The following is a 27,983-nucleotide window of genomic DNA, read 5'->3' on the forward strand; positions in this document are numbered from 1 at the left end:
CAACGCGTCGCTGTAATAAAAATCCACCCACAGGTTCAAAAGTCGAATTTCTGATGCAACACTCTGGAAGAAGTCTTGAATACGTTGGGTGAACGAGTGTCGATAGAAGTATTGTGAGATATTCGTAAAATTAGCTATTTAACATCATTAGAACATATTAAAATTTCTGTAAAATCTTCAACGGCTTAATTTCACATACAAAATGACAGAAGAAGATTCGGTATGTCGTGCTACAAGACTATATAGAAACAACATATTTTAATATGAATGAAGAAAGTGAAATCATTGTTCTATTGATACATTTTATATATTTTCGTTAATATTTTCTATAATAAAAAAAAAAAAGTGATCTTTTTAACCTTTAAAAGTATTTCATAGAAGTTAATGTCTCAAAAGCAAAAACTCGTGTCCATTGAGAGAAACCCAACCTCAAAAGCATGTGGACACTTCGCCATCATAAAAATTATTGTCACGAACTTATACTCGTGATGTATAATAAATAGAATTCACATTACTTCTAGATAAATGCTCTCATTAAGATCACTGCTTATTTTTGGATTATCGATTTACATAAGAAGTATGCTTGTAATAAAGCATTTAATCAATCTAATTATAATTATCTCCAGATGTTGGTTCAATATTACTCTAATTTTATAAAATACAATCAACTTTTTTCAATTCCATAAAATTAAAATATTGTGCTATATTTATTCTGTAATTAAATAATTAAATAAAATAACCTGAAAGATATGATTTTGACAATTGTATATTTTTATAGATTTTTGATCCCAGCTTGAAGAAAAAGAAAAAGAAAAAGAGAGGTGTATTTGACATTGACGGTGAATTCAATGAAGCAGGTAGTACCGGTGATGCTAATGAAATGACAGGTGACAAGGAAAATCAAGAACCAGAACCTCTTATGGCTGAAGATGATGAAACTTTGGATCTGGAAAATTTTGGAAAGAAAAAGAAAAAAAAGAAAAAGGCATTTAATTTAAATGATTTAGATGCTGCTTTACCAGATGCAAAAAAAGAAGTAAATGTTAATAATAAATAATGATATTTTAATGTGATCTCATTTCAACGTCGTAATATATTTTGTATCTTAAAAAAATGTAGTTCATTATAATAACATTTTATAAATGTATATGTTTGAAGGATGTTATGGAGCCACCAGTGGAAGAAACTGCTGTAGATGATAATTTAGATTTAGATATGGACTTTTCAAAAACAAAAAAGAAGAAGAAGAAGAAGAAGGATCTAGATGAATTAGTGGCAGAAGAAGAGCGTAAAGAAATTGAAGACAAAGAAAATGGTAAATATAATATAATATTGATTCATTTGTTTATGTTTCAGTTGATTTATCTTATTTATTATTTGTTAACATGCTGCACTGAATCTGAGCGAAGTGCAGAGTATGGTAAGGAAAAAAGGGATTCTTTATATGTCAGATTAATGTAATTTAATAAAAATATTTAGTTTTATAAATCTTATAAATATCATTTCAAATGTGTTTTCTCTTTGAAATCTATTTCTAAGAAATATGTTTATTCTTTAGTGGAGGAAACAAGTTTGTGGGTAGGATCAGATAGAGATTATACATATGATGAATTACTTGTAAGAGTGTTTAACATCATGCGAGAAAAAAATCCTGATATGGTAGCTGGTAAGAAGCAAAAATTTGTTATGCGTCCTCCACAGGTTGTACGTATAGGTACAAAGAAAACATCCTTTGCTAATTTCACTGAGGTAATATCTTGTTATAGATATGATATTCTGTAATATTTTAACAAAGACATTTTTTGATATATTTACAAAATTCCTTTATAGATATGTAAAACATTACATAGACAACCAAAACATTTACTTGATTTCTTATTGGCTGAATTGGGTACAAGTGGCTCTGTAGATGGAAACAGCCAACTTATTATTAAAGGACGTTTCCAACAAAAACAAATTGAGAATGTGCTTAGGAGATATATCAAGGAATATGTTACCTGTCACACATGTCGTTCACCAGACACTATTCTTCAAAAAGATACTCGACTATTTTTCTTACAATGTGAAACTTGTGGGTCTAGGTGCTCTGTAGCCAGTATAAAATCTGGATTTCAAGTAAGACTTTTATATGCATGTTTAATATAACATAAATAGATTTTGATATTATACTTTATTATAATGTATTGTATTGTATATTCCAGGCTGTCACAGGAAAACGTGCTGCTATTCGAGCAAAAACTGCCTAAAAAATTTCTCATTTTTTCCACGGATTATAAATTCTTTTTTAAAATCTATCTCAGCTTGCTTATATCGAAAGATCATATTCCTTTAATTTATTACATCAGTACATAAAACAAAACTGAAAGTATTACATGCACCAACAAAATATCTGTCTATTCTGAGTTTGTATTACCATGTTAAAAGTTGAATGTATATACATGGCAATACCTAGAAAACTTTATCTATTCTACTCTGACACATACATTTATTTTTCCTGTTAAAGGTTGCAGATGAGTAATGTGCATTGCACTCTACAAAGTTCATATTAAATCATTAAAAAAAATCAAAATCATCTTTTACTGGAACATGTAGTTCAGCTAGCGCATTACTTATTCATGTCACTAACATTTTAATGCAATATCTTTTAAAGAACAAACTGTTCAGGTATAAAATAGTATATAGTACCAATTGTTAACAATGCAGTTAAACAATTAATAATTTCTTATATTATTTTATTAATACAAAATTTATAATATTAGATTGAATGCCACCAGTGTTTCATATATACAAATACAGAAAAGAATGAAGAATTTATTCTTGTTCCATTGTTTTTAAACAATAATGATCATATAAGTAATGCATAATGAATATGTCAAACTTCTTTCAGACCTTACTGATGAAGTCATTTCCTAGATAATAATTTATTCAAATAATGTATTTACTAGGTAATAAATTTATTTGGAAGGATTTTGTTATATTCTTTATGATCACGAATTAATAATAAAAAGAAAGTATCATTATAATTTGTAATAAAATAAAAATTATAAATACAACTAAGAAAAATATTGTTATAATTAGTTAAATTTGATTCACATCTACCACTATAAGTTTACCACGTGAATTATTATGAATGGAAAAGTGCATTATTATTTTTTAGTAATAATAAATACAAGTGTGTAACAAATAATTATTAAAATAGCTTATATTGAAAATAGTGTTTTTTTAATATTTCATATACAAGTGAATTTCATTCAAGTATTGAATTATACAATGTAATTCTCAAATTGAATATAAATTTTTCAAAACATCTGGTTGTCAGTATAAAGTAATTAACATACTTTTATTTGTAAATTTTTTTTTAATTCAATGATTTAATCAAAATGAATAATTCATAATATACAATATAACAATCATTTTAATATAAAATAATATTTACAGAATTAATATACTGTAGTTACTTTATGATGTACATTTCTACATACACTTAGCATGTAAATAAAAATAAAAATTTTTATTTAATTGAATAACAAAAAATTATTGCGAATATTGAGCTGCTACAAGTTCCACAATTTGTTTAGTATCATATCCCATTAAGCACAAAAAATTTAAATAAGTTTTAAGTAACCATTGAGCGAAACTGTATAACCTGTAAAATATTATGAATAAATTTAAATAGTACTAATAATATCTACTTATAAATGAACTTACCATAAATATGTTTCAAATTTTGCCTTATACATTGTCCCTTTAATGTATTTACTAAATGATAGATTTGTAACTTTATATTTTCCACGTACAGCAATCTGTGCCATTATCCTATATCGATCTACCATACTTCCATGGTCTTGTACAATAGCACGTATAGTATTTAAATTCCTTAAATAAAAAATGTATATTTTAATTAGTATCTTGATTGTTCATATTGGCAAAATAATGTACAATATTTACCTAATAATCAACATCATAGTTTTAGGCATTGTTCTTAATGCTGCTGTAATTCTATCAAAATGTTCTTGTGCTTGTTTAATCATATGTGCTTTCAATATTTTTCCTTTTTCAGTTGTTAAAAACGAAGATAATGAATATGGTGCTTGAGTTAATATTTCAGCTAAAAGAACGGGATCTAGAAATATACTATATTTACTTAGTATAAGACAATAACCTTTTATAAAAGATTGGCTACAAAATTTTAATAATATTTTTCATACCCTCTACATTTAATTCTTTACCATACACATTCAAAGCATGAGTATTTTTCAAAATCATAGATTCCCAGAAATTACATAAGCTAATTCTTGTCTTCTCTGGTAAATACTCGTATAATCCATGATCCAATAGAACTATCTGCACTTTATTGTCTTGTCCCTTCCTAACAAAAACTATAGATGACACATTATTTTGTTACAGGAATCTATTTAATATTTTAAAAAATCTGTTGATATCTGAAAGTTATAATAAACTGAAAAACATTACTATTGCCAGGATGAGGATCACCATGAACAAATCCTGTATGAAAAATTTGTTCTGCCATTAAAGTAATTAATTTTCTGTCTATATCATATATGTTTAGTCCTTTGTTTTTTAATTCTTTGACATTATTTATTTTAATGCCATCAATCCACTCAGTTGTAAGGATTCTCTAAAATAAAAATATATGTAAAGTAAGATAATTTACAATAAGGAGTTAAAAACATTAAAAAATTCTTCATTATTATAATAAAATTATTAACCTTTGTACTAAGATCCCAATAAACTTTAGGTATATGTACATAATCATGTTGTTTCAAATCTCTTGCACATCTCTCTGAATTTTTTCCTTCTATTTCAAAATCTAATTCTTGTGATAAAGTTTCAAAGAGCTCCTATAATCAATTTTAAAACGATTAATAAAAAGAATAAAGGAAACAAAAAATATTCATATACTACATTCACTTACATCTACTACCCAGTGTAAATTAAATTTTGGATGCATAATTGTAATGATTTTTAGCAAATAATTTAATGTTTTCATGTCAGAATAAAATCTGTCTTTGAGATCAATATATTGTACTTTAACAGCTACAGATTTACCATCCATAGTTTCTGCTTTATAAACCTAAATTTATTTATCGTATTAAGCTATAGATTCGATTGAAGCATTCATTTAAAAATAATTGTTTTTATTTGTTTTTATTTGTATACCTGGGCTAAACTAGCAGCTGCAATAGGCTGCTCATCAATCTTATGAAATACTTCTTCAGGTCTTTTTCCAAATTCTTGTAGAAATATTTCTTGTAATTCATTTTCACCACGCGTTAAACACTTATCCTTAATAAAAGAAATAATTGCAAATATTTTTGTCAATAAAATATTATAATAACTATTAATAAAACATATCACAAATACCTGTAAAACTTCTAAAGAATTAACATACTCTTTAGGCAGGATATGATTAACAGCTGCCAAGCCTTGTCCAAGTTTTATATATATCCCTCCATTTTGCAAACAACCTTGTACAATACGATGTGCTGCTAGTTGATGAGTTTCAGATTCCGTATATCCCATTAATGGAGCTGCCCAATAATCTATAGATACTGTTAATCCTATTATCAGTGATCTTCCAAATCTAGTTATACTTGCAATTTTAGATTGTAATAATTTTCTTTTATTTGGATGAAAAAGTGTATAACTAGTGCCTAGTAGCAGCAATCCTACGAAGCCTTAATGTTATTCTCAGTTTCATAAACAATTGTTAATTTTAATAAATAATTGTACATACCTGCGCTAGTATATTTAATCATTTTTTGCTTTGATGAATGATTTGCTTGCTTTGTAATATTTAATAATTTATGACGTAACATTTGTTACAATAGTATTTACTTTAATTATTTATATATAATATAGAGAAGGGACAATATGTACATATAAAATTTGCTTTTTTTCAAGAACGTATCAAAGTTGTCTACACTTTGATTTTACACTTTGAAAAGAGGTTATAAAAATTAATATGATAAGCACTTTGTGACTTTCTTTTTTATAGTACTTTATTTCTACGAATTAATTTATAAAACTATAAATAACGAAGGAGAACAACAATGTATTAATATTATACCTTTCGTTGTATACATATCTACACCGCAGCACCGAGATCACGTGTCATGACAAGTAGATAGAACTTAAGAGTATATGTTGATATACACAATACATTTTTTATAGTATGTTCCGTACTTTATACAGAACATTTTGGCGCTAGAATCACAGAAGTTAGGTCTAGATAGGAATATGTTAAGATTTCGCGAATTATTTCCAAAAAGGGCATGTTCTATTATAGGAATGATACATATTGGTGCATTACCTGGTATAAGATTTTTTTTTTTTTTTTTATTTGACATTTTTTGTATAAAAATAAAGCAGAATGTTAAAAATACAATTAAATTTTTTTCTAGGTACTCCTAAATATAATGGAAATATGAAGGAAATAATAAAAAATGCATTGAAGGAAGCAATGATCTATAAAGATTGTCAAGTGGTAAATTGTTAACAATAACATTGCATCTTTTGTCTTGTGTGATTATTTTTTTATTGTATTATGTTTAGGATGGTATTATTGTAGAAAACATGCATGATGTTCCATATGTTAAATCTAAAGACATATCATCTGAAACTATAGCCATGATGACAAGAATTTGTGTTGAAATTAGGAAATTAATGCCTGAAAGCATAGCTTGTGGTACACAGGTATGAATTAGACAAGTATATAATTTTATATAAATTATAATCTTTTTTTTTTTTTTTTTTTTTTTTTTTTTTATTGATTATACAGATTTTAGCAGGTTGTAATAAAGAAGCATTAGCTGTTGCAAAGGCTGCTGATTTCAACTTTATTAGAAGCGAAGGTTACATTTTTTCACATATTGCTGACGAAGGTTTTATGGATGGTTGTTCAGGAAATCTTCTTCGTTATAGGAAATATATTGATGCGAATAATATTCTTATTTTTGCAGATATTAAAAAAAAACATAGGTAAAAATTAAGTATATACTGTTTAGTTTTTTTGTTGTTATGTCTTATATTTTTTCAACCATGTAGTTCACATGCAATAACATCAGATATCAACGTATTAGAAACAGTCAAAGCTGCAGAATTCTTTCTAGTGGATGGAGTTATATTAACAGGCTCTAGAACTGGAGATCCTGCAGATGTACAAGAATTGAATGGTACTGTTGTAATTTTTTAAATTAAAATGTGATTATATGTATTATTTACATATAAGATAAAATTAATAATATACAGAAGTTAAAAAAGTGGCAAGAGGACCTGTTCTTGTTGGATCTGGAGTTTCTATTGATAACATAGATCGTTATATATCTTCAGACGCTGTAATAATTGGGACAAATTTTAAGATAAATGGAAATTGGGAAAATGCAGTTGCTAAAGAAAAAGTTGATGACTTCATGAGAAAATTAGAAAAGATACAGAAACAAAAGTATTAACACAAATTGTTAATCACTGTCTTTAATTTATATTAATTAATTCGTACTTTATAATTTCATACAAATAATATTAATATAAAAATATAAAATCATAAAATATTTTCTTATGTTTCCTAAATCCTATATGCAAAGTAAAATTGATAAATACATTACAGCTTTTCCCAATTTCAATCGAACAGTAGTATGAGATTAAAAATCATTTGTAGATATATTTGTAATTTAATTTTTTAAAAATGCATTATTGTACGCAAGAAATAAAAGGATCGTAACATTAATAACGAAGTGTTTACAACGTACACAAAAGTTTTTCGTTGATGGCGAAGTGACGGAATCCCCCTGAAATAACTATCGACGTGACGAACAGCGCAGTCTCGTTAACTATTATTCTTTCCTGCTTAATCAGTGGTATTCTTTCGAAAGATTCTATGAACATTGTACGTTTTTTTATCTTTTTTTATAATTATTATAAATGGCTTTTAATATATATATACATATATATATATATTTCAATATGACTAAATATAAATTATCTGTTAAACGTAACTGAACTAATTCGATTGAAATATCGTCCTTTGGTTTGTTATTCGTAGTGATATTCGACGATTATCGAATTATATTGATTAAAAAAAAGAAAAGGAAGAAAGAGAAGAAAGAAAAAATAAGCAATCATCATTTAATTTCTTCATCAAATTGTTTATTATTTTCGATCAATATAAATTTCTAAAGTTTTGAGAACCACTGTCGAACGATGGTATCACACACAGTGGCGTCACATACGTCACATCTATACGTTGCAGCCACTCAAGCTGCAAAGACCTAATCAAAGGATTCTTTATGTTTAATTACTTGTTAATGAGCATAACTAATCGCATAATTGTCGACTGTGATCCTCGTAATCCTTATAACGTGTGACGTTATATCATTATATTTTTGTCATATGAAATGAGGGAAAAATTGAAAAGATAAATAATTCTTCTTCAGGGAACTGCATTTGTTCCTGTCGTTAAGAAGCGTCCAGCAGCTGTTCGCCCAGCTGAGCGTTCTCCCACCTACTCAGTTATACTCAGTATCGTGATATAAAAACTGAAGTCCCCTTTCATATTTTCAAAAATCATTAGCTCGAATATTTACTATACATGCGCGTACGAACAGTAAGCGAAAGGACTTTCCAAGAAAGAAATATATCGATGCCAAGTCGAAATCATTTTTGCAAGGAATATTGCACAAAAGTTCTATTTTTGTGATATACGTCTTTGCTACTACGTGAGAGGACAAAGACGTCTTATAATTCTTACGATACTCGGATTTGCCTTCTGCTGATATTATGACGACCTTTTGACGTTCTAAATTGAGCGAACGGTAACAATTTACGCGTGTACAAAGGTCATCATTAATGATTAGAAGCAAAGAAAGAACAAGGCTTTTTTTTTGTATAAAAAAGGACTTACGAAAACATTTACGATCAGATTTCTACTAATAGACGAATGAATGGAATTCTTTGATGGCGTGCGATCGATCAGAATTAATCGTCTACGAAGATGTCATTTTTTATAGTATTAATAATTATACGATAAAATTATAATAAGCGCACGCATATATGTTTATATTTTGTAAAATAATAACTAAACATTGATACTATATGTTTTTCGTACGTGTTGAGCATTAAAATATATAAGAGAAATAAATAATCAGAATGGAAAGGTGAAAAAGTGAAGAGTATTGACATCTAGGATGATGACCTATCATTACCCTCATGATACGTCCCTGTCAGTGCTTTGAAATGATCCTCCCTCACCAGCCGCGCCATGCCGCTCCTTCTACTATCGCCCTACTCGTCGACCGTCCTTCTCCCTCCCCCTTTCCTGAGTCTCTACCAATCAACGCTTCCCTTACCCAGCCAACCATCCAGCCAGCCAGTCGAAATCAGCTGACGACTGTTACTGCGGGCAGTTGCTACCACGGCTCCTCAAACGCAACATTGTTCAGGCGAGTGATTCTGTTTCCTTCTCTATTGCTTTTTGTTTTCTTCCTTCATCTTCTCTTTCTCTTTCGTGTTACTTTCTTTACGTGTTACTGATATTTTATGTCTTTCTCTCTGTCTCGCTCTCTGTCTCTCTCTCTCTCTCTCTCTCTCTCTCTCTCTCTCTCTCTCGCTCTCTGTCTCTCTCCCCCCCCTCTCCACTTTCTTACGTAAGATCATTACTTATATATACGCGATACTTCAGTCAATTATTGCGGAAGAAAATGAGCTGTCAAACGTAATGAAGAAAATTCATTCTTGTTCGTCTACGTCTATATATCTAATAGCATAGGAAAAATAAGAAGAAAAGGGAAGGGGTAAATTAGAGACAGAGATAGAAAAGGGGATGGCAAGTAAAGGAAAATCTAAGTAATTGTGTGAAACAAAAAGAAATATATAACAAGGGAACAAACTCGAGATTCTAGCTTTCAACGTTTATCACAAGCTACGTGATGTCATGAGAATACGCGCGCGCGCACATTCGAAGTAAAGAGAGAAGAAAGGAAAGAGAGACGTTTATAAACGAGTATGAGTGCACCATTTATGTGTACACACACGTATCGCATCCACGCGTATATATATGAGAAAGCCGGGATCATCATAGATAGTTTTACATCTTTCCAAGAGATTCTATTGCGTCGAGGAAAACTACTCGACGTTGTACGAAGGTTTATAAGGAGTAAATTCGAGATCAAGGTCATTTTCAACTACGATTCATCCGTATAGATCATACCGAAGTTCGTCATTGTGATCAGAAAAAAGACACTCTCTTAACTATAGAAACCTTTCGAAAAATTAAAAATCCGAATTTCGCGGCTATTCTCAAGGTCATTTGTATAAGTTCAATCGATATGACATTGAATCGATTAGAGAAGTGTTTAAATATCAATTGTTTTATTATTATCGTAAATATAGAAAAATGTTGAAGATCTTTCAAGTATATCTTATTGTTTACGATTGTTAAGTGTTCCTCGTTTTTGTTAAGATCTTTTTTGTTAAGATAGAATTTATTTATCATAAAACAGTGTTAGAAAAGAACTGATAGAAAGTAGTTCTAAGAAGGACTACTCCGCCGTTGTGTCGAGAAGGGGCGACCATTTGAAGCAGTCTTTGTTTGTACGTATATTTCGTCGGCTACAGCGCGTAGCAACCAAGTACAGAACAGGTAAGAGGGTGTCATTGGTGGGGGATACGTTTTTCCGATCGGTCCTTTAACGGTGAATCTATACATCTCATTATAATCCTAATTTAATTCTTTATTTCTTTCCTTAGAAAAACGATGTTCCGTGATTAATCTATTAGAGAGAAAACTTATTAGACTTTAACCTCAATAGTTTCTCAATCGAAATTTCAATTACGTCTAGTTTATTGTAAGGCGATGAAACATAGGTTTCAATTGAAAATTGTAAAATGATATAAAACGTTCGTTTGCGTCGCAAAAAAGAATGATCGCGCGTTCGATGGAAGATAAATACGTTTTTCTCTTTCTCTTTGTTTTTTCTCTCTTTGTTTTTTCTTCTATCCTATATAAAATATCGTTCGTTAGATTACAAAGTTATCGTTGTGACAACGCGTTACACAGCCGTTGTTCATAACTATTCTTTTATTGTCATATCACAGATACGCTATTAATCAACGATAAACTTTTATGAAAAGTTCTATGTTCGATGAGATATAAGAAATGTATTAAATAAAATACATTAAATTGTTTACATTTATTTTATTTTATATCGAATGAAATTAACTTGCTACTTTTAAGAGATGCGTATGCAATTGATCTATAATAATTATAAAACGATAGGTCCTAATATTGAAGTACTAATGGTATACAAGAATTTTATTTCACAATTTGTCAGAAACGGAATAGAAATAACGGTTAGGTTATGAGTTGTTTTAGTTGGACATTTATATAGCTGACTGTGGACCTCGCAGTGTCGTTATCGTCATTAGTGCAAGGGCAATGGCAAGGTAGATACGTGAAAGGCATAGCACGACCCTCGGGAAACATGTTCCTTTGCGACAACGAAGAAGCAGGCCGTTGACACCCTCTTGTGTATTTTTATTTTTCTCTGACGAAGTTGAAATCATTCTTGCCAACACGCCACACAACCCATTGTGCAATATCGTCGATTCGCGAACAGTACATGAGCTAATGCTTCTATTTTTGTAGCGATATTTCAACGCTAGCCAGGAACGATTGTTCTTTTTCGAAAATGTTCTTGCGCTTTATATTCTATCTCCTGACTTTGTTTTTTCTTTTGCCCTTTTTCTTTCTTTTCCTCTATTTTTCTTTTTCTTTTTTTTTTCATCGTAAAATAAATCAATTAAATAAATTCAAAATAAGTTTTGAATTTTGCTCGAATAAAATAAATAATGTGCCACGTACTTTTATTTATTCGCTTATTCATTCGATCTCGTATCGGAATAATTTGTTTCTTTATTTATCGATGTAAACTATAAGGAAGTGAGAGATCGCATTTTGTGCTAGATAAAAAAAAACGTGGTTGGCGTGAATGATTTTGAAGGTCATCGAAAATAATCGCGGTACGGAATTTTCTGTTCGTATTTGCGGATACGATTTGATGACATAATTTTAGCTTTTTTTTTTTTTTCTGTCTACATGTAACGAAATCTCTCTTCGGAGAAATTGTAGATATCAATTTTTAGAATACAACTTTTCATTCGAATGATATAACAAAGACTGGCAGAATTAATATGCGAATCTATTAAACCAATAATGCGGATTTATCAAATATAATTGTATAAATTTATTTCGTTCACATACGACGAATAAATTCTATCGAAAAACGCGAAGCGAATACGGACGATGAGCTTGTGTGTTGATTTTTATTACCAACTTTCGACCCAATCTTTAGTGGTAGATGTGAAAAGCGGAACGCAAATTGCATCATCGATAGAGATCCGACGTTTCTTATCGAGCTAAAATGAAGATCGTGTTAGTTCGAAGCGCGAAGCTGACGTGGATAGTACTTATATATCTTTTGCGACGTGCTACGATTTCTTTTAACTTGTAGTACCTTATGAAATGTAAACAGTGTATCCTTTGTCGATCGAATATAAAAACGCGTGTGTTTTTAATTTTTGTTATAAATACGTGATCTGTGACACTAGCAAAATTTCACGAAAGTATATGTACGATATATACATATATGTATGTATACATAGATACTAACTGATACGTGTACGTATTTACTCAATTAAGCAGATATTCTTTGAATTTTTAATTATTAGAGTACCTGTCAGCCTTCTTTTAAGATTATACTTTTTATATACATGGCATAACTTCACAATAACTATACGATAGTTTGACCATGAACACGTATATGGCAATTCGCCTTTCTCATTAGTGTTAGTAATTACGCATTTCGTGTAATACATGTCTATACTCGTGCGATAAACTAGTTAAGTCGACCTATTTATCGAAGGATTATTAGTCGATTTAAAAAATCAAAAGATAGTAGGTATCAATGACTTTTCGTAGTTTTAACGAATAAAGAAATAACGTCGATTTTCACTGTCACAACTATTTTCTTACTATAAATTCTAATAGCATCTATAATATTCAGATATGTGATAAATCATTTCTAATTTTGTCTTTAATTCTTACAGATATTAAAGGGAAAGAAAGAAAAATAATAGACAGCATGCTAAGTAGCTTGGCAAACTATTTACTAGGAGGTAACATCTCCACAACACAAAATTCGCGCAATGCTTCCAATAGTGAAAGTCTGGAGAATTTCCCTGTAGTAGCTAGACTCAGTCAGGTGGAGGTCGAGGGCGACGATTGGATCCTCATCGACCGCACTAGTAGGTTTTATCAAACTTCTTCGATGCTTTTTTTATATCTCGTAGATATACGAAGAAAGAAAGAAAAAGAAATGTAATATTTCGACTGAAGTTTAAGCGAATCAGACAAAAATCACTAACGAAAGTATCTTATCTTCGCGATTACATCCTCTCGCGTATGAATTATTCCATTGATCGCAATTCGAAGGTAACGTAGATAGGGTTGAATGACTTTTATTCGAAGAATTGATAAGGAATAAGATGACTAATATCCGGTCATTTGGAAAGTACTGAACAGATTTAAATTTAACAAGAAAATAAAGTGTTTATAAAATGTGATTAATAAAAATATGAGATAATAATCATTATCATGATCATAATCAACGAAAGAAGTTTTAATTTTTTGATGCATTTAGTTGAGGGCGCAACGGCGCTGGAGGAGTCGTGGTATGTAACACCTCCCGCATGTTTTACACGGGCAGGACCCGTAAACGTAGAAACCTCACCGCTCGAGGATTTGCTGATCGAGCACCCAAGTATGTCTGTCTATCGAGCGACAACAGCGTCTCCGGTCGCTCCTGATACTCCACCGCCTACGCCAGACGCTACGGAGGAACGAGACTTCGAAGAGGATGTTACTCCACCTGCTCGTACTTCAGATCTATCCACCATTTCCATAGAACATGGTCTCAGAAGGAGCGAGGATAACGATACATTATCCAGACCGGCCATCCATGACGGTAGACCTGCCAATAACCGGACTAATAGTGACAAAGTCCGAGTCATTCAGCTTCGTTCCGCTCAAAAGGTACCTATTTACTATCACTTTCGATTGTTTATGTTAACAGGAACGATTTTCGATCTAGTCGATCATAAAGTCCATCCAGATTACAAACTGTTGATCGTAACGGCTATCATCTTTTTTTTTTTTTTCCTTCTTTGAATTATGATTTCTATTACCGTAACTTAGTACGTACGAAAAACTAATATAGCTTTGCTTATAAACTCCTCCGTTTAATTGTTGGAAGTGGTTTTGAAATGGGGGCAACCGTTATGTTGACCTATTCGTTATTGTTTTTTTTTTACGAGTACTAATCTTTGATTGCTATTGCACATATAGGTTCTTGAGAAAAGATCTACTCAAGCACTGAAGAGAGGTCGATTGGAGAGGAGTAACAAACTGAGGGAAGTGTTCAGTGTAAAGGGCAAGCGGCCACGCCGCCAAGACCGTTTACGTCTTCAAAATAGTGGCGCAAATAATAATCGAAAATGCTAGTCATTCGATCTCAGGCCAAGGTGTACTTAAATTTTTCCTTCTTAAGAAAAAAGAAAAAAGAAAGAAAGAAAAAAAAAAAAAGACAAAACGGAGAAAAAATAATTCGATTTAAACACTGTTTGATTTTAATTTTTGTTATGGTTAATTAATTAATTATTCAAGACGAATATGAAAGTGGGATTGTTCCCTTTTCGTGCGAACACGTCGTGGAAATGTATGGACGTATGAGATATTTTGAAAATGATGTAGATGTGTGACTATGGTAATTTAAGAATTTCTCGAGTCGCTTTTATTCACGATGAACTTGTTAGATAGTGTCGTCATGCTTTTATCCAATTTTTAAATCCATTCTTTTATCATAAGTAATAGATAATTTTCGATTAGAGCAAATATATGTAATAGTATGATTTTTTTGCTTTGCAATTGTTGTAAATACAAGTGAATGGATCCTAAGGAACAGAGCTCCTTACTTATTCGAAAAACGCGTAGCAAACTCTGAAAAAAGTTCTAGTGACGCGTTTCAAGTCCTGATACTCTGATACTCCTGTCTACAGTTAGCCTATAAATTGCGTGCTCGAACAGACAGGGGTTTGTAACTTTATTGAAAGACAAAACATTTGTGCTTTGAAAATGCAACACTTTCTTTATCGAGTGTCGGAGCGCCTCTTATGTGATGACATTAAAAGAAAAAAGAAAAAAAAAAAAAATCAAAAAAAGAACAAAGTTTTACTACATATGGAGGATATCGCATGTTAAAGAAGCGATATTGCGACACTTTTTTACTATAAATCGTATCGTTTTATCGTTTTGAAGTATGTTTAGTGGGGTATAAAGTAACTTTCCCTCGTCCCCCCCCCTTATTGTGTAAAAGACGCAACAAAGGTGTTCTATTTTAACATATAAAACGATACAATTTGAAGTATCGTTACACAAAGACGGCAGTTCGTAACCTCGATAGTTAAAAAAAGAAAAAAGAAAAACATTCTCAAATCACAAGTACTTTGGGCGTATTCACCGTGTGAATCTTATACAGCTTGAGTCTTACTCGAGAACATTGTGATCGATGCACGAAACGATACCATAAACAAAAAAAAAAAAAACAGATCAAAAAAAAATATTTCCACGCTTCTACTTGTGGATTATAACCGAGTCCCTGTTATTCAGCGGGGTATAGAAACTGTTATGAGCGGGTCTTCCGTGGAAAAAAAAGATGTATTAAAAACGTTATATAGAAAATAATTTTTTTTTCGTCACCGTGAAACGGTACTGGTTATTAATGACCATAAGAAAGATACGATAAACGATAAAGTATCTGGAAACAATCTTTTAGTGTTAAAAAAGTGAGCGAATGATCGACTATGTTCAGGTAAATTAAATTAGGTTTTCATTGATGGACGTTATGCACATAAAAATAACGACAAAGTGATCGGAGTAACAAGAAAATATGTATTCTATATTCACTCATACTCTTGCTACTCCATGTATGTAAAATGCGTTCATTACACGTTGCACATATGTTAGATTTGAATAATACACGTAAAAAAGAATATATATGTGTGTATGGATATATATATATGTATGTATGTATGTATGTATGTATGTATGTATGTATGTATGTATGTACGTATGTATGTATATGTATATTGTTTTATATCCTTGATCCGAACATTATGTATATATACACATGTATACGTGCGTACTTGTATATAGAGATAGAGAGATTTTCTTTTGAGCATAAATTTTAAGCAATAAGTAGTAACGTACAGTAATTAGATACATAAATTGTGTAACATCCATTAATGAAGATCTGGCCGATACTTAAAGAAATAAGTATCGATATAGAATATTACGTGAGAGTGCGAAGACAGGTGCACGCATATACACGCAAACACAGCTTTACGTAGAGTAAAGAAGTGAATTTTTAGTATAATTATTAATAAAGCAAATTCTATCTGAGGGAAGAACAACGGCCCATATTTTCGTTGTTCTCCTTGGTGGACATTTCGAATGACATCAAGCATATTATATATGTTTGACAACGACGCATCATTAGAATGAAAACAAATATATAATCTTATATATCACAGCGAAATGATTACAAAAATAAGAAGCCCGATAGATGCGCGTTATAGCGCATACAATTTTGCGGTTAATAAGCGCATTCGCTAGTAATATGCATCGATGCGATATATCTCGACAAACTGATATACAAACACAATAGGTGGTGTAGTATGGTATATTAAATGAATTTGTTCAATTCTTTTTGTGAATTGTGCACGTAAAGAAAGCAAGTCAAAACTGACAATTTCAAGTTAAAATGATACGAACTTTCGGAAACTTGCGGTTTCCTTCGAAGAATGTTTTGTGTTAAATGTGTGATATGATGATTTTTGAGAGAATATAAATGATTACGTTCCACGATGGTGTCGCCGATTTGCACAAATTAACAGAAGGAAACATAGATACAACAGATTAAAAAGATAGAAAAAAGAAAATCGCGTTCCTGAGCCGTTATTTAGCGATGATGTATACGCGTACTATGTATGTATCTCCAAACGAACGGCGGTGATCATTTTAAAAACAATTAACAATTAAAAAATTTAATTATCGATCGAACGTTTCGAAGGAACTTAACGAAATTCGAATCAAGTGTTCTAAATAATTTGAAACGATCTTGTACGCTAATTCCTTCGATTCTATAATATGACTTGCGCTATAGTGATTAATCGATTAATTATATTATCTAATTGTACGTTCGTGCACCTTGACCCTAAATAACATAATAAAATATTTTATGTCATTAACGTCGTCTCTTTTTCATCGAAAAAGAGAGTTCGTTCGATGCAAGGGATCGTTTATTCTTAAGGGGGGAAAAAAGAAAACAAACAAAATGGAAAAAGAGAGAATGATGGGACAAAAATGTGTCATTGACGGGGATTATTGCTGAATCAATTTGTCAAATAACCACTTAGCTCTTCTTCAGAGCTTTTACTATCGACGAAACAAGTCCAGCTACGTACAGAACGCAGAGATCTAGTCTTTGGATTGCCAATGAAACGACAATAATCTTTACAACTTGATAATAGCCTATCTTTCTTAGAGCTCGGAGGACTGTTAATCTGTTCAGCAGCTCGGTCATACATATTTTCATATTTTTTCAAAAAAAATATTTCCAAATTACAAACAAGATTTCCAAGTTCTTCTTCAAGTTGCGAATAGCGCGATGGGATCATACTAGGTTCACATCCTGGAGCACCTGTTTCATATAATTTATCGATATTATAAAAAAGATCATTTTTTTCCATATAGCGTTTTGTTAACGCATACGATTGTTACAGGTTTATAATTAAACAAATACTAACCCTCAGTGTCCTGTATATTTTCCCAACGGATCATGGCTTCGCGTAATGATTTATAAAGTTGCCGTCTTTTTGGACAACACCATAGTCGACTTTTAACATCCAATCGTGCCCTTTCTTTATGATTAAGTTCACTCCAGTTTAAAAAAAGTTGTTTCAATGGTGGTGCTATAATAACATATAATTATTTATAGGTTAATTTATCGATAATATGTGTTTTTAATTTATCAAAAATTATAAATACCTTGGGGTATTAAGTCAAATATAACTTCACATATTTCTTCGAAAATTGATTCGTCGACCTCTTTCCTGGCGCGTCGCCTAAAATCCATAATTTAATTTACAATCGTGGATTTTATTTTGCAATTGTATAAAGTATAACAAATCGATAAGAATGCAAATGAATATCGATTGTTCTTTTGTCAATAGATGTACATACATGTATCTACGCGTACACTTGCTCAGATATAGTTTTTAAAGAAATCATTTGAAAATTGCAAAACCCACAAATATTTTATTAAAAAGGTTGATATCGAAGATCGTTTTAAATAGCATTTTAATTTCTCGAAGAAACAGCAATATACTTGATCGTTCGATTACCCGCTCCTTTTTTGTATTTGTTACCACTATTTCTTTTAAGGTGGCGCGTTAATCGCCAACTATATGACAATCGCGCCAATTCGAAATTTGAATCTTTATTAATATGGCTACGAGTCGAACGACTTTACGTCCGGATTTACAGGCATTACTCGATAATTTTACAAATCTAAAAAACGTGAGTTACATAAATGATTACTGCATTGACTTTTTATACTATTTCGAGAATAAATAAATTATTAAATCATTATTATTGTGCAGGTATACTTAGCGCTAAAAACGTTCTGCAATATTCAGGATGAGCTATTGCAATATGAGAAAGCTAAATCTTCCAAAATGGAAGAAGAAATGAAAAAAATGACAAAGACATTTTCATCTTTGGAGGAACAACGTAAAAAATCTATAGAAGAAATACGAAAGGAAAAAGAAGAATTAAAAACGGCTTTGCTTGAATCCCGACAGGAATGCAATCATCTTCGACTCGTTTACGTCGATCGTAATATCGAAGATGAGCAAAGTATGATTTTTATTCGTTTTTCTTTTTTTTTTATATATGATTTTATTCACTATAAAAATTCTTCGTTATCTCTCGTAGTAACATATTATATAGAATTAGTAAAAAAATGTATACAGTTTGTAGATTACAGGATGAGCTCGAAGTATTGAAAGCTGAATTGATATTACAAGAGGAAAGACACAAAGAAGAAATTGTTAAACTCGAAAGGCAGTATATAGAAGAATTACAAAAATACAAAACATTATTGGAATCGAGACAACAGGTATTAATCTGTGTTAAATAAATGTGCACTTAAATAATATAAAAATATAATCAAATGGATATACATTTTTACATACTTTTTAGTTTATGTATTTTCTAATATATTGATTTCTAATATAAAACATTTAATACGCAGTATCAAAGTAAAAAACAAAAGCATCCAGCGATCGACAACATGTCGAACCAACCATCGGCAATTATTAAAACTAAGAATAGAAAAAAAAAAGAAAAACCATCTTTCAGGCAAGTACATTTAGTATATAATATGTCAAATGATAAAACTTATTATTATATTAATTGATAAAATATAATAATAATTATATTTATATTAAATGATAAAATTTATTAGAAATTGAATTGAACTTTACTTTAAGGTGGCCTGGATTAAATATATCAAAAATGCCAAAAATTATTGTTACTGATATAGAGAACGAAGATGACATAGACGAAGATACATCGGCAACTACCAAAAGGAAAAAAAGACTTTATTATGAAGATAAAGATGCGATAATTGATATATAATATTCACATTTGCATACACACACACACACACACACACACACACACACATTAAACATTAAAACATTATCTTCTTTATAATTATCTTGCTTATAATTTTTAATGTTTATAAGTCAATTAACATAATACATTGCATTTCTTATATTAAATAATCACTCATATAAATTTGATAGAAAAACAAAGTCTGTTTAGAAGAACCATTTAGAAATTGTTATGCGAATATGTTATAAAAAAAAAAAAAAAAAAAAAAAAACAATTTCAAATACACGTAAACTGTCAAATATTGAACGCGTAAAAGATCAATTAAAATCTATTCATTTGCTAATTTTTCTTTTTAGAGAATTCCAACTGTCTGTGTAATCAATTTTAAGATGTCCATATGTATTCAAATCAAGATTTAGTGGTGCTATCACATCCGTCATATACTTCTCTTCTACTGGAGCCATTCTTGTACTCATATAATATTCTTCCACATTATATTGCAATTTCTCTGTGAATGGTAAATCATATACATACATCCGTAATAAATAAATTTATAATAGGAAACTTTATAAATTATGATTGTAAATCATACCAAAATATCGTACGTTATCGTTGGGTATATTCCGATGAGAATAATTTCTTGGATATCTAAAATCTGTATCCGTGCGTATTTGTGAATTTGCGTACAAGGATCTATAATCATAATCCGATATCGAATAATTTTCCATCATTTCACAAGATGTTAAAGCTGAAAATACAAAAAGATCAAATCTTATGCTTCAATGGATCGATATTACGATTCTTAGTATAACTTATAGTTAAATTGTATGCAAAAGAAAAGTGATCGCGCGCGCGCGTGTTGTGTGTGTATGGCTGTGGGTGGAGATGTAAAACAAGTGCATAAACGTTTGAGAGTTAAAGAATATTATAGCGTATTGTTTTTGGATTTGTAAACATCTTGTTCCGCTGAATAGATTTTTGCTTGATTAGACATTGCAGAAACACTTTAACAATAATTAGGGAAGGGGAAATTCTATTACAAGTGTAAAATAGAGAAATCCGTTGCTTTCAATTGTATACGTGTGTATATGCAAGATGTACCTCTTGGTACTCCATACGCATATATACGCATTCTGATACACGTAGGCATGCACACGTAAACGCATGAGCGCATCACAGGTACATTTATATCAGGCAAGTTATGTATCATAGTCATTTATGGATTTCTCCTTGATTCTTGGGACGCATTGATTATTCATTTCATTATAACGTATTACTTGTAAATAATTGCAATTTTCATTTTGTTACATAAATTTGATTAATCATAAAAAGAATTATTTACCAGAAAGAGGTGAATAGATTGAATACGAAGCAGTATTCGAAATTTCATCTTCGTAGATGGGATGATGATAATAATAGACATTGTTCTCCTTTCTGCAGGACGAGTCGCAGTATAATTTTTGCGTAAAGGCTGGTATACTATATTGCGCTTCTCTTAATGATTGGTTATACCTATTTTCACACAACACAAACTATATTATTTCAGTTCTCATTATCATAAACAGATAATGAAATCTATCCAGAAAATATATGTTTTAAATGAAATATTACAAAGTTAGTTGGTCGTAATTTTTGAAAAATATCTATATCCGATCACGTTTTCTATTCGAACAAAATGTGTAGCTTTTCTGTGACCCTGTTACCAACGACGCGTGAAGATCTTCATTGCTCGTAACGTTGATGTTTTTTTTATGCAAAAATCTACAATCGCGGAGTTTCATTTTTTACATTTTTAGTAGTATTTATTATTTATCATATTAATTACAATCATTAAATTTATCTCGCATTTGACAATTCTTTTCCCTTTCTTCTTAAATTTAAATACATTATTATTATTTTGTATTATTTTATATAAAGGAACTTTTAATAATTTTAAATCGATATTTTATAATTCTGTAATAAATTCTATGTTACAGATTTGCCTCTTACCAATATTCAGATTGACAACAAGTTCGTCGATCCTGTTGATAACGCAGTGTCGGAACATTAACACTATATCGTCGAAGATAAGCATAATTTTCCAAATCCCAAGGATCAACATAGTGACGATCACTATTGTTAGAACTTCCACCTGAAATCGTCTTATGAGAATCGAATGAATTCCAATATATCGAAGATTCCACCGGCATTTCAATCCTTTATAAATTCTTATGAACTTTATTTGTTTTATTCTTCTTTTTCTATTCTTACTTTTTTTATAGATATCAATGCTCACTTCACTCTTCCCATTGAATTTTAAAGTATGTGCATGTATAGCTGCCGCGCATGCGATTTTGCGACTGTCTTTCGTGAGAGAACATCGAGTTCACCAAACTATTATTTACCTCTCTTCTTTTCTCCATAACTCACTGTCTCTCTCTCTCTCTCTCTCTCTCTCTCTCTCTCTCTCTCTCTCTCTCTCTCTCTCTCTCTCTCTCTCTCTCTCTCTCTCTGTTTCCCCCACTCAACTCGCCTCTATTTCTCTTTCTATTCCATTAAATATACATTCACACGTAGATACCGAGTGAAATCAAGTCCTTTCACACCTGTAATATATTCACCATACCACATGCGTGTATATGTATATTTATATTTTTAATGTGTGTTACGAATTTCATAAATAAATACATACACACGGATTACTATCATTTTTTAAATCGACGAACGAGAAATTGCCAAATAATGAAAATTCATAATAGAGCTTTCTCGAATAAATTTATTTAAAAAGAAAATCATTGAAATATTAGAACAAACGATTTAATAACTTAAATATGTATATATAAATATGTAAATAAATATATGTGTGTGTGTGTGTGAAATATATATAATGATGAATATATATATGTATATATATACATACACACATTTATATGACATTTATTAAAAAGACAATTTTTTGGAGCTATTATATTGTGTCCTAAATATTTGTATCGATTATCAATTATTTTGATCGCCCACGACTGTACTACTCTTACTTATTTTTGCCTTTGATGGAACTATAGATTTTAAATGAACAAGCTTATGTTTATACACTTCGGGTAACAAAGCAGATAAAGCTATATGAGTAATAGCAGCGGTAAGACCCCAAACACGATGTTTGCCACCGAGATAAGTAGGCAACGTGTAGCTATCGCGAAATTGTGTAAAACGACATAAGGATGGATTACAAAAATCGTTTAGATATATAATGAAAGCTTCCTCGACTTCATCGGGATTTTTTTCTAATTTTTCAGGATCTATTTCGCCTATGTAGCCTAATACCGGCATTATGTTTATATTTTTTCCATCGATTAAATTGCCACAAGCCCATACATCAATCTTTTCTCTAGGTATTTTTAACTCTTCCCAAGTTTCTCTTAACGCAGTTTCTTCTAGGTCACGATCAGTTTTATCGTACATTCCGCCCGGGAAAGAGACTTGTCCTCGATTTGAATTCAATTTTGAAGATCTCAAGGTGTAAAGAATTCCAAGTTCGCCTTTATGCATGCAGATGGGTATAAGTACGGCCGCTTGATTCACATTATCTTTGTATTTGTTCGTCGTTTTAACAAGTTTGAATTTGTTGATGCAAGACTTCCGATTTTTTTCGCAGAGCACATCTTCCGACTTTAATTTGACTGCGTCAATCTTATTAAGACTCCGTTGGAAATTCTTAATCATAAAAAACAAGAATAGAAGAGATTTTTTAAAATGATATAGTGAAACGTAAGTTTATATATATCAAACAATTCATGTCTATTACACGTTTAATTTATATTATGAACGAAGTAGGCATTATTGAATATTTTGGGGGGAAAAAAAAAAAAAAAAAAAAAAAAAGAAAGGAAAAAGAAAAAGATAAAAGTTTACTTTTAAAACGAGAACATCGACGAAGAAAAGTAATATCGCTTGAATATGTTTTGTTTCTTGTAATCGAACGAAGATGTACGAATATTTCCGAAAAGAAATGAACGCAACGCCCTCGTACGAATCATTGATGAAGTAATTTCATTATCTCAACACGTGATAAAAATTATTCTTAATAGAAATAAAATACTTACTAGAGCTGATAATTGTAAATTTCTTGACAAGATTCGTAACTTAGCCATTTCCATTGCTTTCCTCATATGTTAAAAGAATTAATATATTAAACTAGTTTTTGGAGATTGTTGTTCCTTCTTGACAGATCAATCGTACTTGTGAAGTTTTTCTAACAGCTGCTAGATGACGGCTAAATCGATATGATTTGACAATTCGTACGACAGTAGATAACTAAATTCCCCGAGATATCGTACGACCGAGATATTTTAAGTTTTACATCACTTTTAGTTTACATCACATCAGTTTAACTCTCGGAATAATTTTTATTAGATATTATTTATAAGGATCAAAAAAAAAAGGAAAAAGAAATTGACAAAAGAAAATGAAATTCTTTTTTCTTTTTCTTTTCTTTTATGTGTATACAAGAGAGTCGACCCAACTTTTCTTCATTTTCATAGTTGGAAATTTATGTTATCTTGTTCGATGACGGGACTGGCGAAAAACGAGTCTTCGCAATCGTCAATCTAGTAAATGCAATACCGAGAAAGCAAAATATTTCCCTTCTAATTTTGATACTTATTCGATGTAAGATTTAAAAGGGCCATTTCGACCAAGCTCGATTAATTTCACTCAACGATTAGCTCGATTAATAGCGTAGCCAACGGTAGAACTTTTAATCATACGTCGTTTTTAACTTATGTATTTTCATGATATTAATAATCATTAAAAAATTTGTATACCTAATATAGAAATGCATATATCTATTCTCTTAACCTATTTTAATTAACATTTTGTCTGTTCCATGTTATGTACAAGTTTTTAATGGTTACTGAATCACGAAAATATAGGTTAGGAATGGTATATTTACAGTTAAAAGTTTTGATGTTGGCTACACTGCCGATCAAATAATCGTTGATTGAAGTTAATCGAACTTGATCGAGGTTCCTTAGGTCTTGAATATATACGCAATAGAGATAAAGATCTTACTAAATTCTTCGATGAATCACCTTTAATTCTTTCATAGACTAACATTTATAAACTGGCTTTAATCTCTCTTTAATCGAGACATCACACTACTTGCCGTTTATTGATATTGTGTAGTCTTTGACATGGGTTAACGTCCCCTAGAATCGTATGAGGGTTGCTATCGTAATAAATTATTTTTAATAAAGTTGTGAATAGTTTACGATAAATCTTTTTAAACAAACAAAATTTTTTTTTAAATGATGAACAATGGATTTTATACGAATTTTTTGTATTCGTTTACGTAGATCTTTTGTGAAGATTCAATTGATTGACCGATGTCTTCAAAAAATTTGTCCAATACCCTTAAAGTGATTCTTAGATAAAATAAGTCTGTTGCGAAACAAAGGAACCTCTATATTCTCTTTAGTCAAATAATCCGATTATTATATCTTTGAAGTAGACATGTTAGTTTTTAATATTCTGTACCAACGTTCTGTACAATCATGCCATTGGACGTTGAATGACATGGTTATGTCCTCGTGTGCTATCACAACCTCCTAACGATTGAATTTTTAGTTCAGTTACTAAAAGAATTTTTTGGAAAAGTTAAGAAAACGACATAGAAATTCGTAGCTTCGTCTCTATCACAATATCTATTAAAAATTCTACTTCTGATCAATTCACCATAGTAAATTTTTGCTTCTAACTGCACTTTAGGAATCGCGATTGTACGTGTGACGAATGAGTTTTTTCTTTCGATGGGTTTACTTATTTATTCTTAGTCAATCAAACAAATTTTTAACGCGTCTCTTAACGCGTTGTCCTTCCAATTGAATCTGCAACTTCGTGGTTTAAAAAAAAAAAAAAAGAAAAAAATAGAGAAATAATATAAGGACTACTGCTGACCGATTCAATTTCCATTCCACTGCGATTGTCTGTATGATATATAGAATAACTGATTGGAAACAAATAGTTGTGTGTATCTTTCATCACCTCGCATCGAAAAGTTTACTCCATCTCTTTGGCAATGGAATGTCATTATTACTCGTACAAATTCAGCATTACTATCGTTGTTATTACTATCACTTATGATTCGATTTTTCACTCGTCGAGTCATGATTACTATACGCACGGAATATACGCTGTATGATAACTAGTTAAAAATCAAATAAGACGTAAAAAGTCTCGCTCAAAGTGTCGAATGAGTGATATTGTATTATAAATATCTAAAGATAGATATCAAATATTTTCGTTCGTAGCATCACATAATAGATTTATTGCGATATGAGATATCTTCGTAATCTTCCACTAAAAAGTATCAATAATGACGCGAAATATCCCGTCCATTGCGTCGAACAAATGACGTACTGGTGGATATTTTTTGTCGATATTAACGAAAGAGTATGTTTTAATATGTATGTAATGTAAAATTTTTTTACGTGATAGCTTTGGAATTTTCAATTTGTTAACTTCTTTGACGTACGTGCCTATAGCGTAAAATACTTATAGCGAACATGCTCGGCCAGTAAAAATAAATGGCTGAGTTTGGGACACTTTTTTTTCGTTAAATATATCCTATCGCTATTTCTTTGCTAACTTTTCAGTGTTAATAATGACTGGACAGTCTATAGTAGCAATGCGTGGTAGTGTTTGGTTGTCACATTTTCTTTGCCACTTACACGAACAATTTCGGTGGCGAATTGACCAATAAAATTTAACTGTCTAATTTGTCTTAATAACACCTTTGCCGACCTTTGGTGAAAGACTAAGGTCAATGATCTGTCCTTATCATAAGTTATCTCCTTTCTATAAAGTTACTACTATATTTAATTGCTTCATTGCCCGACAATAGTTGCTGATACTTCCGGATTATGTTTATTATATTAGTTCGCATTGAACACTGCTGAGCTTTTTCGAAAATGGCATTATAGAGGTTGTATTTTTGTAATGTTACTAATTATAAGACGTCGTCAAAATAGCAATACATAGTATATAGATAATCGAGATCTTGGAAAACAAAATTCATGAAAAATTTCTTATTCGTTCTTTAGTCTAGATAACATTTGCCAAGAATTAGGATAGAGTAAACAAAGTAATTAATAATGATTATTTTAAGTACATACTCGTTTGTCATCGGAATGTCATAACACGTTCTTTCCAAATCGATAGACAAGAAGATATTATTTTCATGAAATCTTGAATATGTGGTAATGGCTAGCGATCTAGTTCCTCTACTGTATTTAGTTTTTTAGTTTCTCGAGGATTACCAAACTCCTGGTATTTTTCTAGGAACAGAAAAGTTCGTAGGCTATTTGACGGATTTAGAATTTCTAGTTTCTATTAAATATGTAAATTCTGTCGTTTTAACCGACAATTTTGTTGCTGATAGCCGAAGAAACTTTTGTCTGCATATGATGATATACGACAAGTCGCTTTACACAGGGTTTCATTAAACCTGGGAATTTAGCCAGTAATTTGTGGTATTACGAATCGGGTTTCATCTTGTACATTGAGATCTAGAGATCAACTGCTTCCAGCCTCGATGCGGTTTGTTGGCTTGAAGATATCGTCGTCGACTTATAGATTCAAGTCGTAAAATAATACATCCATAATTAATATAGAAACATCGATGATGTAAAATATCCAACTTTATGGTCTTTTTAAACCTAGATCTATCTTAGTAAATATTCTTTCTCTTTAGATCTAATCGGCATGACTCTTAGATACATATTAAGGATATTTTGACATGGTATTAATTAAAAAACATAATCTCTTTTTTTTGTTCATAATGCGAAGCTTGTATTGTCAATAAGTAGTAGAAGTTGGTGACCTTAATCCTTTAATCTTTTTCTGATCGACGAGAATACTTCCTCTTACACATTAAGATATATTTTTAAGCTTTAGAATATATTTTTAGACCTAGTAAACTTCGTATCTAAACGTTTCTTAGGTTGATCTTGTTAAGTTGTCGTCATGACGATTTCAAATCTGCAAGAAATCGCTCGGTTGGTTACTTGTTAATGCGAATGTATTATGACCTTACATTTATGTTCATATGCTTTATTTGTACACGTTGCCAAGAATATTTAATAATCTTTGTATTTTTGTGGAGGGTCTTCATCATATGATAACTGGGGAAGCCAAAGAT

At 30.7% G+C, this 27,983-nt stretch overlaps 6 protein-coding genes across 16 annotated transcripts; 4 read left to right on the forward strand and 2 right to left on the reverse strand.

Annotated features, from left to right (window-relative positions):
* The first annotated feature begins 35 nt into the window (after nt 1–35).
* LOC122627527 (eukaryotic translation initiation factor 2 subunit 2) lies at nt 36–3,685 on the forward strand. 3 transcript variants are annotated; one of them, XM_043808681.1, is made up of 7 exons: nt 37–220; nt 779–1,036; nt 1,159–1,315; nt 1,388–1,420; nt 1,559–1,749; nt 1,831–2,115; nt 2,202–3,685. In XM_043808681.1, the coding sequence occupies exons 1-7, from the start codon at nt 203–205 to the stop codon at nt 2,244–2,246; spliced, it is 987 nt and encodes a 328-aa protein (XP_043664616.1). In that variant the 5' UTR covers nt 37–202; the 3' UTR covers nt 2,247–3,685. The 3 variants fall into 3 exon arrangements, with proteins under 3 accessions (XP_043664615.1, XP_043664616.1, XP_043664617.1); XM_043808680.1 differs by having other exon boundaries at nt 36–220; nt 1,159–1,420; XM_043808682.1 differs by lacking the exon at nt 1,388–1,420 and having other exon boundaries at nt 38–220.
* On the reverse strand, nt 3,398–6,143 carry LOC122627524 (uncharacterized aarF domain-containing protein kinase 5). Of its 4 annotated transcripts, XM_043808675.1 has the most exons (11): nt 6,092–6,143; nt 5,759–5,959; nt 5,386–5,690; nt 5,182–5,307; nt 4,937–5,095; nt 4,731–4,862; nt 4,474–4,639; nt 4,209–4,379; nt 3,949–4,123; nt 3,709–3,876; nt 3,398–3,646 (listed from the first exon to the last, which is right to left on the reverse strand). In XM_043808675.1, the coding sequence occupies exons 2-11, from the start codon at nt 5,838–5,840 to the stop codon at nt 3,535–3,537; spliced, it is 1,596 nt and encodes a 531-aa protein (XP_043664610.1). In that variant the 5' UTR covers nt 5,841–5,959; nt 6,092–6,143; the 3' UTR covers nt 3,398–3,534. The 4 variants fall into 4 exon arrangements, with proteins under 4 accessions (XP_043664610.1, XP_043664611.1, XP_043664608.1 ...); XM_043808676.1 differs by having other exon boundaries at nt 3,949–4,108; nt 5,759–6,102; XM_043808673.1 differs by having other exon boundaries at nt 5,759–6,098.
* Nucleotides 6,144–6,204: 61 nt separating this feature from the next.
* On the forward strand, nt 6,205–7,569 carry LOC122627528 (uncharacterized protein F13E9.13, mitochondrial). Its single transcript, XM_043808683.1, has 6 exons — nt 6,205–6,337; nt 6,426–6,508; nt 6,577–6,717; nt 6,803–7,002; nt 7,069–7,196; nt 7,273–7,569. Exons 1-6 carry the CDS (start codon nt 6,262–6,264, stop codon nt 7,470–7,472), a joined length of 828 nt encoding a protein of 275 aa, XP_043664618.1. The 5' UTR covers nt 6,205–6,261; the 3' UTR covers nt 7,473–7,569.
* Nucleotides 7,570–9,313: 1,744 nt separating this feature from the next.
* LOC122627533 (tumor protein p53-inducible nuclear protein 2) lies at nt 9,314–17,379 on the forward strand. Of its 3 annotated transcripts, none has more exons than XM_043808691.1 (4): nt 9,314–9,458; nt 13,123–13,320; nt 13,716–14,107; nt 14,420–17,379. In XM_043808691.1, exons 2-4 carry the CDS (start codon nt 13,158–13,160, stop codon nt 14,573–14,575), a joined length of 711 nt encoding a protein of 236 aa, XP_043664626.1. In that variant the 5' UTR covers nt 9,314–9,458; nt 13,123–13,157; the 3' UTR covers nt 14,576–17,379. The 3 variants fall into 3 exon arrangements, with proteins under 3 accessions (XP_043664626.1, XP_043664628.1, XP_043664627.1); XM_043808693.1 differs by lacking the exon at nt 9,314–9,458 and adding an exon at nt 9,743–10,188; XM_043808692.1 differs by lacking the exon at nt 9,314–9,458 and adding an exon at nt 12,306–12,694.
* A 141-nt stretch (nt 17,380–17,520) lies between these two features.
* On the forward strand, nt 17,521–19,863 carry LOC122627532 (GRB10-interacting GYF protein 2-like). Of its 2 annotated transcripts, none has more exons than XM_043808690.1 (5): nt 17,521–18,709; nt 18,793–19,048; nt 19,165–19,310; nt 19,446–19,591; nt 19,652–19,863. In XM_043808690.1, exons 1-5 carry the CDS (start codon nt 18,638–18,640, stop codon nt 19,656–19,658), a joined length of 627 nt encoding a protein of 208 aa, XP_043664625.1. In that variant the 5' UTR covers nt 17,521–18,637; the 3' UTR covers nt 19,659–19,863. The 2 variants fall into 2 exon arrangements, with proteins under 2 accessions (XP_043664625.1, XP_043664624.1); XM_043808689.1 differs by having other exon boundaries at nt 19,446–19,552; nt 19,684–19,863.
* Nucleotides 19,864–19,899: 36 nt separating this feature from the next.
* Nucleotides 19,900–27,065, reverse strand: LOC122627530 (nucleoside diphosphate-linked moiety X motif 8). 3 transcript variants are annotated; one of them, XM_043808686.1, is made up of 5 exons: nt 26,959–27,065; nt 21,800–22,395; nt 21,153–21,322; nt 20,403–20,558; nt 19,900–20,318 (listed from the first exon to the last, which is right to left on the reverse strand). In XM_043808686.1, exons 2-5 carry the CDS (start codon nt 21,997–21,999, stop codon nt 20,143–20,145), a joined length of 702 nt encoding a protein of 233 aa, XP_043664621.1. In that variant the 5' UTR covers nt 22,000–22,395; nt 26,959–27,065; the 3' UTR covers nt 19,900–20,142. The 3 variants fall into 3 exon arrangements, with proteins under 3 accessions (XP_043664621.1, XP_043664620.1, XP_043664619.1); XM_043808685.1 differs by lacking the exon at nt 26,959–27,065 and adding an exon at nt 23,890–24,839; XM_043808684.1 differs by lacking the exons at nt 19,900–20,318; nt 20,403–20,558; nt 21,153–21,322; nt 21,800–22,395; nt 26,959–27,065 and adding exons at nt 22,624–23,500; nt 23,890–24,844.
* Between the last annotated feature and the right edge of the window lie 918 nt (nt 27,066–27,983).

This window comes from Vespula pensylvanica, chromosome 3 (assembly GCF_014466175.1).
Source record: "Vespula pensylvanica isolate Volc-1 chromosome 3, ASM1446617v1, whole genome shotgun sequence".
In the NCBI taxonomy this organism is placed as follows: domain Eukaryota; kingdom Metazoa; phylum Arthropoda; class Insecta; order Hymenoptera; family Vespidae; genus Vespula; species Vespula pensylvanica.